The sequence below is a fragment of the Copidosoma floridanum genome, unplaced genomic scaffold (genome assembly GCF_036245765.1).
Source record: "Copidosoma floridanum isolate Cflo_tuat_1 unplaced genomic scaffold, Cflo_Japanese_pri ptg000020l, whole genome shotgun sequence".
In the NCBI taxonomy this organism is placed as follows: domain Eukaryota; kingdom Metazoa; phylum Arthropoda; class Insecta; order Hymenoptera; family Encyrtidae; genus Copidosoma; species Copidosoma floridanum.
The window spans coordinates 3183736-3195403 of NW_028321897.1; the positions used below are offsets into that span (position 1 = coordinate 3183736).

At 37.7% G+C, this 11668-nt stretch overlaps 2 protein-coding genes across 4 annotated transcripts; both read left to right on the top strand.

Annotated features, from left to right (window-relative positions):
- Positions 1-2615: 2615 nt before the first annotated feature.
- Prx5 (Peroxiredoxin 5) lies at positions 2616-4427 on the top strand. The gene is made up of 4 exons (XM_014359282.2): positions 2616-2868; positions 3439-3573; positions 3653-3784; positions 3854-4427. The coding sequence occupies exons 1-4, from the start codon at positions 2764-2766 to the stop codon at positions 4040-4042; spliced, it is 561 nt and encodes a 186-aa protein (XP_014214768.1). The 5' UTR covers positions 2616-2763; the 3' UTR covers positions 4043-4427.
- An 802-nt stretch (positions 4428-5229) lies between these two features.
- stc (nuclear transcription factor, X-box binding stc) lies at positions 5230-11373 on the top strand. 3 transcript variants are annotated; one of them, XM_014359273.2, is made up of 13 exons: positions 5230-5343; positions 5675-6044; positions 6390-7470; positions 7549-7722; positions 7808-8197; positions 8269-8550; positions 8626-8813; positions 8966-9068; positions 9151-9470; positions 9553-9696; positions 9811-10341; positions 10598-10701; positions 10792-11373. In XM_014359273.2, exons 2-13 carry the CDS (start codon positions 5736-5738, stop codon positions 10913-10915), a joined length of 3750 nt encoding a protein of 1249 aa, XP_014214759.2. In that variant the 5' UTR covers positions 5230-5343; positions 5675-5735; the 3' UTR covers positions 10916-11373. The 3 variants fall into 3 exon arrangements, with proteins under 3 accessions (XP_014214759.2, XP_089449941.1, XP_014214760.2); XM_089593815.1 differs by having other exon boundaries at positions 5231-5305; XM_014359274.2 differs by lacking the exon at positions 5230-5343 and adding an exon at positions 5513-5587.
- Positions 11374-11668: the final 295 nt, after the last annotated feature.

Sequence of the window (11668 nt, forward strand, 5' to 3'; positions counted from 1 at the left end):
CATGAATGAGTGCGCGCGACTCGCAAACGTACATGTATACTTATTCCATTGTATGCTGACGAAGCGTCAACAAGTCTAGTGTCTATGCCAAAATAATATTTACCATAAATTAGTTATAAGTTCGTCGTCTTTAGACGAGTTTTGTTATATTTTATAGAAAATAAATAAAATTGTATTGTAATTGGAGCGATTGCGGTTTTGCATCGACAATCAAGAAAATTTGTTTTTTAAATAAAATTTTAATAAAGTTACCATTGGCCTATATCTTTTATTTATAATTAGAGAAGCCTTACCACGTAAGATTTCCTTTTTACTACCTAAAAATACATTTTAATTTGACTACTCGGTATACGTATTGAAAAATAAAATTATACACAGAAATGATTAAAAAATTTTTGCAGCATGATTTTACGTAAATATAACAATAGCTTAATTTAAATGCTTTTTTTTTTACGTTACTGTTTTATAATTAGAATACACATGGAATGAGTTAGATCAGGACATACGGAATCTTTGAAAGAAAATAAAAAATATTGTTTACGTTTTGAATATCTTTAACAAATCATATTAATTTCAATTTGTTGTTTGATTGAATGTTTCTCTTAAAATCGGGAACAGGGAAATTCTGCCTCCTTGTAGATGCATACTGGCGATGACTACCACGGTTTGTATTAATATTCTTCAGATAAAAAAAAAATTTTACGTTAAAAACAAATTATATACGTAAAAAAGGTAAATTTTTGTCTTGCCGGTAAATGTCCTTGAGGTAGTAACTCTCCGTACGATGATGATGGTACTCAAATGAACGCCGAATCTCCTAATGTCGTTATCGTACACCTGTTAAATTCATGAAACTTGGCGCACAGCTAAATTAATATCCAACATTAATTAATTAATATAATACCAGTGTTTCTATATTTGATACTTCGAGTCCTCGCATAAATCCTTATGTATGGCAAACAATTTTTTTTTCTTCAATTAGGTATACCACTCGCAAAATAATAATGGTAGGTGATCTTTTTTTTCGTAGTACAAAAATATCTAAGAAATTTTTTTTTTATTTTGTAAAACACGAGGGAGGGGCCTGGTATAATAAATAAATAAGTTTGAGAAAATTTACTAAATGATGTATTTTTACACGAGTGTAGGAGAGACAAACGACGTACCAAACTGTAGAATTGACTGTATCGAGTATGAAAAAACAATTTTTGACACATTTTTTTCTTTCTTGCTCTGAAATTTGTAAGCAAACAAAGTATATCTTACGTCTACAGTTTTTATTAAAATCTGGTCGGTATAGTTCCTTTCCAAATAAAATTTTTTTATGATCTTTCATAAACACCTACATGTTAAACACGTTAAAGTAAAAACATCCATAATGTTTATTTCTGTTAACTTTAGAGTGAGAATTGAGAAAAACTCGAAATTTTCCTTACATCATTATTTTTAATACAATTTAAAAACTGCACCTAATTTATAAGCCTAAGGCTCCATCAACATCTATTTTTATAGTTTTGGTTAAATAAATATTTAATGTTTTAGACAAACTTGTTCGTTATTTTCAAAAAAAAATTATTTCAGAAGCAATTCTTTTTTTTCTAAATTCGGATAAGTTTTTAAATCTTGATGAAAAATTAAGCGAAGTGTTAAATTTGATGTTTTCACAGCTGTTATGAAGAAAAAAATCATAATAAAATTAGTACACATAATTACGTCATCGGTCACGTTAACACATTATTACCAAAAGTTGAAATACCTTGAAAATTGTGAAGTAGTTGATGAAAAAAGATGGAAAATAATGGTATTTAAACGCTCGAGAAAATTGTTTTGAAAATTCAATGGAAATGAAAGCAAACAAAAAAGTTTCCCGGTAACGTCTTTTGATCCATTTACACTACAAAACAATCCTAACATATGGGTAAAACTTTACTCTTGAAAAATGCAAGCTTCCTCTGTAAAAAAGCATATAGGGGTAAATGACCCAATTACTGCGCACTGAAATTTTTGATTGTACTAAATTTCTCATTTCTCAATATTTTTCGATGTAAATTGAACCAGTTTTACTTAATCTTAATCTGCATCATCTTGTGCGATTAAAACGACAAACATTTTTCTGTTAAGTAACTTTTTTTTTTTTTCAAATAATTGTTTTAGTGCTGATATCACTTGCTGGTATTACTGCGCAAGGTTATAAAATTAGCACCAATCGCTGCGCCCCCAATTACTGCGCGGGTATCTCCCATAAGGTTTTCATGCTGAAGCCCTTGACCCAATTGCTGCGCACCAATCACTATGCACGACTACAAAGTTTTGTAGTTTAGAGTCACTCAGTTAAACAATTATAAATGTCATGATGTAAAGTATGATTCTGGATTGATCGTTATTAATGTCCGTACGTGTTACAATATCCAAGCACCCAAATTTTTCAGTCTGTTTTTCTTATTTTCAGTTACCGTCGAGTGCGCAGTAATTGGGTCATTTACCCCTATATTTGCAACGGATAAAGGACCGATCGTGTTTATTTAGGTTATTGTCTAAATTGTCGACGTATTCTACAGTACATAAACGCGTAAGTTACTTGGGCGCGTCGAATTAGTCGAAAACACGCAACCGGCGACGGCGGCGACATATTTTTTATCTCGTATATGTTACGTTAGATTACGCACAAAGTTACAAGATAAGCAGTAGTAGTGCGGGTATAACATAAGAAGGAATATCAATATATTCGCATCGCCGACCCCTCGGTTTCTTTCTCGCCCGTAAATGAACCACTTTGCAGTCCGTGCTTTTACCTCCCTGCGACGTTCCGTTACAGCTGCCTCTTCTCACAGAAGTTTTCACGCGACCTCCTCAAACATGGTTATTTCGGTAAGTGCACGTCAATCGTTGAATACCGGCCATTAAACGTTAGCTTTTAATGTCTGATAGGCCTGATTATTAACAGGTATTCATAGTACTTACTTTACACGTGTTGTGTGTGCCAAATTGCTGCAACGGCCACTTGATAATTATGAGTGCGAGAGAGACAGGGATATCCTAGTATCTCCCTCTTGCACCGCGTTATATTTTTACTGCTTTTAGATCCATGCGCAATCTTTTGTTTACAAATACACTACAATGTGCAATTTGATTGAGATTTTTACAGTTTGGAATTCTGTTGACATATGTTTGTGATTAATTTTTTTACAAGTATTCTATATATTTCTGCTTGAATTGTTTATTACAATCCTTGTGATGTGTACATATTTGCTGATTACTACTTATTTAACGATGTTACATAAACGAAATACTTGTCCTTGTGGTGGACTGATTTTACTAATTGTAAAATCAATATAAGCTTTATTTTGTTTTAAACAGCTAGTTTTTGCAAGTAGGACTAATTTCAACTTAATCCAACTCGAATAATATACATACAAAGTTTCGTTTTCTATCATTTAGGTAGGTGATAAACTCCCATCAGTTGACCTGTACGAAGACACACCTACAAATAAAGTAAATTTGGCTGAATTATCTGCAGATAAGAAAATTATCATATTTGCTGTGCCTGGTGCTTTTACTCCCGGATGTTCTAAGGTTTAATTCTTTTTTTTTCCTTTAATTCTTACTTTTAAATTTATTTGTTGAATAAGTCGTTCATATTTATTGTTTACAGACTCACTTACCAGGATATGTTCAAAAAGCTGATGAGTTAAAGTGTAAAGGTTACAATGATATTGTCTGTGTTAGCATTAACGACCCATTTGTCATGTCAGCCTGGGGTAAAGATCAAAATGCTGAAGGAAAGGTATAAAAATGAAAAATTGCATATTTCTTATGAATGTTAATCATTGAAACTGCTATTTTGTGATTTAAGGTTCGAATGTTGGCTGACCCTACTGGAGCGTTTACAGATGCAGTAGATCTTGCTGTAGATTTGCCTGTACTTGGAGGTAAACGTAGCAAACGTTACTCAATGATTGTTGAAAATGGAAAAGTTACTGAATTAAATGTTGAGCCAGACAACACTGGATTAAGTTGTTCCTTGGCAGACAAAATTAAGTAAAGGATAAAAAGTTTTATAAAATTGATTAATAATGTTTCAAATATTTATTTTTTAAGTAATGCGTGGGATACATGCACCCAATACTGTTTAGTATCAAATTTTTGAAAAAATGTTTCTCATTTCATCTAGATGTATAGAAATTTCAGTACATTTTTTGCATTTATGTTGGAGTAAAGTCACAAAGTTACCAGTAAACCTAATTGCTGTAGACAATTTGTTGTACACATGACACTTGATATGTTACATTATTTTAATGCAAATAACAGAATACTTCAATGGTATTGAAACAAAACGGTTGTTTTTCATTAAAACATGTTATTCTTTTTGAGATTAACTCCAAAGTGTCGACTGTAAACTTAATTATGTGTCTATTTCAATAAAGAAAAAAACGAGGAAAATCACCGTTTTTTAAAGTTTAGTATTAATCTTTAATAACAAGGACCTGGTTCAATTTATTCAAATTTCTAAATACATCTTGTAAAACTTCTTAAAGATGTTTGAAAGATAAAAGATGATCGGTAGATTATGTGAGATATCTACTAGATATCTTGTTAAAATGTTTGAAAAAAGAGATTTTTACTTTCATTATTTGGATACATTATCAAAGCAAGAAAAGATCTTATAAAACAGCAAATTTTTACGATAACAAAATCCACGTACTTGCGTTCCGACCAGAAAACCCTTGAATCTTAAATCTATTTGTAATCGACAAAACGTGTACCTCACACATACACTTACTTTGCTTTTCGATTGATTCGGCTTTTTCATCTCAAACGTGAACGTTTACGGTTAACTATTCATTACGTTAATCATGCAAATACATATTTACACCTTACAAATACAGCATCTTAAAATACATGCCAAGTTTTTTTTTGTTTCTGTTTTTTTTTTCTATTGATTTTAAGCATATTTCCCTACCCAAAACTTTCCTTCCTTTCGATTTCAAGGGCAAAAATGTACATTTTCTTAAAAAACATATATTATACATAAACAAAATGTACCTTGCTTGGCTAATGGCTACTCTGCTAGTTCTGCTAATATTATTACTATTACTACTACTTAGTTAGTAGCTTAGTTGCTGAGTAGTTAGTATTAGTACCATAGAGAAATTATCTCTATACTTACACGCGCATACCGTCTACCGTCAAGTCCGTCAATGCGACATTGCGACGTGTGCGACCGTATATATAATATATGTCAGGTTGGTAGGGGCGCGCCAAGGCGCCATGCTGGGCCATGCTCCTCTGCTTTTACTTGACAAAAGTAAGTATAATCTTATTTCCCATTTTAAGTTGTCACAGGTGAGTACCTGTGCATTTTCATCATCTACAAATCAATTATTTTCTCAACTCCTTATCGTGACTGTCAATACCGTGGAAAATTGAATTTTTCGTGTCAAGTTGCATGTAGATGCAACTCAACTTTGGAGTCTCGAGCGTGCCAGTGTGCGCCTGTGTTACCTGTCGTTACTCGTTGCCTTAGGTTATGAAATAATTTGTGAAGTGAACGTTCGTTAGTTCTATACCATTTCCATTTACTTAACTTGTAATACATAATAAATGTGCGTTTTCGGTACTTACAGTAAACACTTTGTGTACTTATGCAGCATTTCTGGTTCCAATATTTTCACAGGTAGTGTACCCTCCTGACCTCCCCCACAAGTAGTTATAGGCTCCCAGAGTGTGTGTAAGGGATGGCCACCTGGGACGGCTCTTACCCAGAGCCAGATGGGCCCAATTATTACGCCAACAGCTCCGTCAGTCAGATACCTGCCAATATCCCAGCTTGGGATTACTATCTGCCCAATTCTGGCAACGCCTATCCCCAAAATCCAGCCAACTCGTATCCCATTCATCGAACAATGGTCTTTGAGCAGAGCACACCTGCTGGTCCTACTTACTACAATAATACTGATGGGAACGTCATTCCTGCTTTGGTGCCAAATGTTGCCACAAATGCCGATTCGTATTCTAACAATGGGATACCAGCTGTTTCTAACAAGGTAAGCCTACTCTGTACAATTCATTGCTGACAATTTTTCTTTTTATTAAAATTAAAAATCTTTCTGTAACACATTACATCTGAGATAGTTTCTAATGTAATGGTGGAGAGAATTCCTTTTATTGTTGCATTATGGATGTTCGTTTTGCACCTACTTGACTTATTCATCTAAAAATGTTGAGTCAAGGAAATAATTGCTTAATGTCCTGTAACTCCACAAAATATAGTTAACAAATTTTTTCAATTACGCTAGCATACATTTTATTTTTCTCACATAAATGTATGAAACAAATTAAAATGATGGTTACAGTAATTCACGCCATTAATCATTCTTATTTATTTCCAGATTCACAAAGTAGGCAACTCCGAAGCAAATTTCAAGACTACTAATAATCAGTTGCCTTGTTTCTATGAGGATAACAAAATAGCTCAACAGGCTTACTACAACAGAAACAATTTTCCGACCAATAGTAAATACAAGGATACAAACAAGACTTACGATGTCTCCAGTATAGTCGAGAACTCAAATTTGCACGCCACTGCTATGGAATTCGTACCGAATCTGAATAAAAAAGATCGCAATACCAATAGCGTCAATGCATATACGAATAGCAAAGGTCGCACGAATGATAATTATCAGAAGCCAGAAGTTGATCAGGACCAGCAAGTTGTAGATTCTAATAATGTTTTTGTTGAGGATAACAAGCAAAATGATAGGAAATTTGATAGCAAAAAGGATGCTGGGAGAAAATGGAGAGACAATCAAAGTAATGGCCAATACTACAGGGATGATAGGAAGGAGTACGGTAAGCCCCAAAATTTAAAAAAATATCAGAACGATAGATACAGTACGAATCAAAGTTTCAACGACAAACCGCGAAATAATCGCTCCAAGAAAGATGACACCGAGAGTGTGACTTCAGAAACTAGTGCAGGTGTGGAGCTGGAGACAATCGACGGTCGTCAGGATAGTTTTGGCAATACCGAGAAGGGCGATGCGTTCGTTAAAACAGACAACACTCAGGCGGTGACACCTCGATCAGCGAAAAATTCAAGGCCATTCTCAAATAATAATCGAGGAGATAGATACGACAGGTACAACAGTAGAGACCCGAGAGAATCTCGAGATCCGAGGGATTTCAGGGAAAATCGGGATCACAGGATTTCGCGAGATCCTAGATATTCGCGGGACTTTAGAGACACCCGGGATTCGAGAGATTTTAGGGATAGGAAAAATAACCATATGGAGCACAATGGATACAATAGAAATAATTACAATCGAGATAAGTACGAAAGAAGAGATAATAGGACCGCTGCCACTGAAAATCGTAGTAAAGATTTTACCGATTGGAGACAAAGGCCCAATAATGATACCGGCAGTAAGGTGATTCTCCTCAAACGTTCGAACAACAAAAAATATGAACCAGGTAAGTTTTGCTTATTACCATGATTGAGTCACAATTAGTTTGCAGTAAATCGTGTATCTTCTGGTGAAATGTTCAAAGATGATGCAGCCAGTCAGAGGGAAAGATTAACGGAGCAACTGAACCGAGGTAAATTGGAGTGTTTGGTATGCTGTGAATCCATTCGGCAAAATGACTACGTGTGGTCGTGCAACAACTGCTACCACGTCCTGCATCTAAAGTGCGTGCAGAAATGGGCTAAATCGTCGCAAGATGGTGAGTTACGTGTGATATTTTATTCGCTGCAACTTTGATCATTGTCTGGGTAAAAAAAATAACTCACCCATATCTCTATTTGCAGATACCGGCTGGCGCTGTCCTGCCTGCCAGAACGTCACGTCAAATGTGCCTTCGGATTACTTGTGCTTCTGCGGTAAAACGAACAATCCCGAGTGGAACAGACGCGACATCGCCCACTCGTGCGGTGAAATCTGCGGACGCCCACGCTCGGAGGTCAGTTGTGTCCACAAGTGCACGCTTCTCTGTCACCCGGGCGCTTGTCCGCCCTGCTCAGCCATGGTCGTCAAGTACTGCGGCTGCAAGCGCACGTCGCGCTCTCAGAAGTGCAGCGCTGGCCCGATGTTGCAGTGTGACGAGATCTGCGATCGCGTGCTCAACTGTGGGCTGCACAAGTGCAAGAGACAGTGTCACCATGGGGAATGCGAGCCTTGCGATGAGATCGTCAAGCAAGGTATGATCGGTCCACGGGAGTTAAATTTTTGAAGTTTATTTGCATGCAAAGTCATTCGATCTTTGTTTCAGAATGCTTCTGTGGAAAGCACAGCCGGGAAAAGACCTGCGTCCTCGATTTGCCGCTGGTGTACTCTTGCGACAACGTTTGCGACAGAGAACTTGATTGTAAAAATCACAAGTGCACAGAAATATGTCACCCCGGAAGCTGTGGCCCTTGCGTTCTGAAACCCGAGACTGTGACTCACTGCTGCTGTGGCCAAACAGTTTTGACCGTCAAACGGGAAAGCTGCTTGGATCCTATTTCGACTTGTGACAAAACGTGTTCCAAACGATTGAAGTGCGGTCAGCCAAGTACGTCTTGAAGCCTAATAATAACTTGGAGGCCACTTTTCAGGCAGTTGATGTAACTTTGATTTTCATTTCCAGACAATCCCCATACCTGCCGAGCAAACTGCCACGTGGGCGACTGCCCCGACTGCGAATTGATCACAAAGGTCAGGTGTCGTTGCGGCCACATGGACAAGGAGATCCCTTGCACGGAACTTAAAACCAAGGCCGACGACGCTCGCTGCGAAAAAAAGTGTACTAAGAAACGCTCGTGTGCCAAGCATAAGGTAAATGTACAACATTTTTCTAGCTATGGAACGACATAATGAATACATTTAAATAACTTTGAACCATTAATTTAGGATTATGTTTTTTTTTATAATGAAAAAAAAAAAAAAAAAAAAAAAAATGGTTTCCTAATTGTTCCTTTTACCTTCAGTGTAACCAGATGTGCTGCATCGACATCGAGCACATATGCCCGCTATCCTGCTCCAAGACCCTGAGTTGCGGAAAGCATAGATGCGAGCAGACTTGTCACAAAAGTAAGCATCAACATTGTATACCAGTCCCAAGTAACGACGCGTGTCATAAGTATCCATCGTTTAACAATGTTCGTCTCCAAAGGTAGATGTCAACCCTGCTGGCGGAGCTCGTTCGACGAGCTGTACTGCGAGTGCGGCGCGGCCGTGATGTATCCACCCGTACCGTGCGGCGCCCGCCGGCCGGCCTGCGACAAGCCCTGTAGCCGCGAACACCCTTGCGACCACGAAGTCATGCACAACTGCCACAGCGACTCAACCTGTCCACCCTGCAGCGTACTCACGCAGAAATGGTGTTACGGGCGCCACGAGCTGCGCAAAGCCGTGCCGTGTTACGTCAACGACGTGTCCTGCGGTCTGCCTTGCGGAAAACCAATATCTTGCAAAAGACACAAGTGCATACAGGTACTGCACGATGTTCACGAGATGACGTATAAACGTGTTATATAGTGCTAAAAGCAACAAATATTTCTTGGATTGGTTGCAGATGTGCCACCCGGATCCATGTGAAAAGCCCGGGCAGATCTGTACGCAGCCGTGTACCGTCCCTCGCGAGACCTGTGGCCATAACTGTGCCGCGCCCTGTCACGACGGCAAGTGCCCAGACACACCTTGCAAGGAGATGATCAAGGTTCGTCGTCTTTTTTTTTTTTTTTTTTTTAGATATCATATACCGGGTGTCTGATAACATTGCATTGGTAGCTGTAACCCCTGGCACTAATCTCTGGAGTATTTCTTGTAACAGGTGACCTGCCAGTGCGGCAACAGAACGACGCTGCGTGTGTGCGCCGAAAATGCACGCGACTACCAGCGCATAGTCAGCGGTGTATTGGCGAGCAGAATGGCGGACGTGCAGCTGGGTCACTCGGTGAAGCTCGAGGAGGTGTTTGGTCAGGGCGCTCGCAAGCAGAACCAGCTCAAGACGTTGGAGTGCAACGACGATTGCAAGATGATCGAGCGCAACAGGCGGCTGGCGCTAGGGTTGCAGATAGTCAATCCAGACCTCAGTGGCAAGCTCATGCCCAGGTACAGCGACTTCATGAGGCAGTGGGCCAAGAAGGATCCCGCCTTTTGCCAGGTTGTGCATGACAAGCTGACCGAGCTCGTGCAACTGGCCAAGACGTCGAAACAAAAATCCCGGAGCTTCTCGTTCGAGGTCATGAACAGGGACAAGAGGCAGTTTGTGCACGAGTCGTGCGACCACTTTGGCTGCGAGAGTCACGCTTACGATCAGGAGCCGAAACGCAATGTCGTCGCCACGGCTGTTAAAGATAAGGTGAGAACGGGTTGTTATTTTTCATTGTGTACGGAAGCCTCGGATCAAATACATCGTTTTTTCGTTTTCTCGGTCAAAAAACCAGCTTTTATTGAATCTGCATTGATAAAGTGGTTATTATGTAAATGTAGTTAGGCAGTCACATGTGTTTCTTAAAAAAAAAACAAGATCCATCGCAAATAAAAAAGCAATGTCATTCATGAGGCGCCGGTATGTTGTTCATTAACGAAAACTTATTGGTGGTGTATTGTTACAGTGTTGGTTACCAAGCTATAGTCTTATTGAGATGCTGCAAAGAGAAAACGGGCAGCGAAAAGTACCAGGACCAATGAACACGTCAAAACTGAATAGCACTGATAGGTAAATATTATTTTACTCACAGAGTCTGGTTGAATTTTATCTACTTATGTGAAATTAAATTCTTTCATAATTTCCTATTTACAATTGCAGGAGCAAGGACGTTTTAACACTAAATTTCAAGAAGATTGTTAATCCTTTACCTGCAACTCCCAGGGCGATCTCCCCGTCAAGGTCTCCTGAGCCAGAGATAGATTATTTTAATTACAAGGGTTAAATCGAACCTGGATATATTTTATTATTTTAAAAAGAAAGAAAGGACATCGATTAAAGACGGTATAGCAATCAAATTAAAAATACTCGAAGCAGCTGTGTCCATACCTTAATTATTGAAAAGATTGTCTCACATTGCATATGGTTCATGGTTATAGGAATATTTAAATCCAAATTTATTTAAATAAAGAGAAAGAAAAATCAAGTAGCAATAACAATTTTTTGGTTCAATGAATATTCATTGTCCATTAGTAAAATTTCAATTTAACTGGTTTTGTTGTTTAAAAATCATTGTGCATTTTTCATGCTGATGAAAAGTTTTTAGAGTTATTTTCCTTTATTTACTTAGTTGTCAATTTATGTATATACACTTTAAAATACATTTCTTTGTGATAACCATCAAGTTGTTTTCATTTATTGTAACTTTGTAGGGAATCTATAATTTTTCAATGGTAAAAAAAATAACATCGTACGAATAAACATATATACAATTTCAAAACAGCTTTTTATTGATGTATTTTCATACAGATAGTTCTTAGATCACAAACTAATCAATCATTGAAAAATCCATACTCAAGTTTCAAACGCACGATGACGAAGAATGTCAATTTTCTCGCAAATGGTAGACAAAGTTTGAAGTTTCAAATCCTCGAATCCAAATCCTGTATTGCTATTTTATGGAACTTTGGATTATTGACAAAACTTATTGATATATTACGCTTCTACCACAAATCTTGCAGTTAAGTACACGGTATCT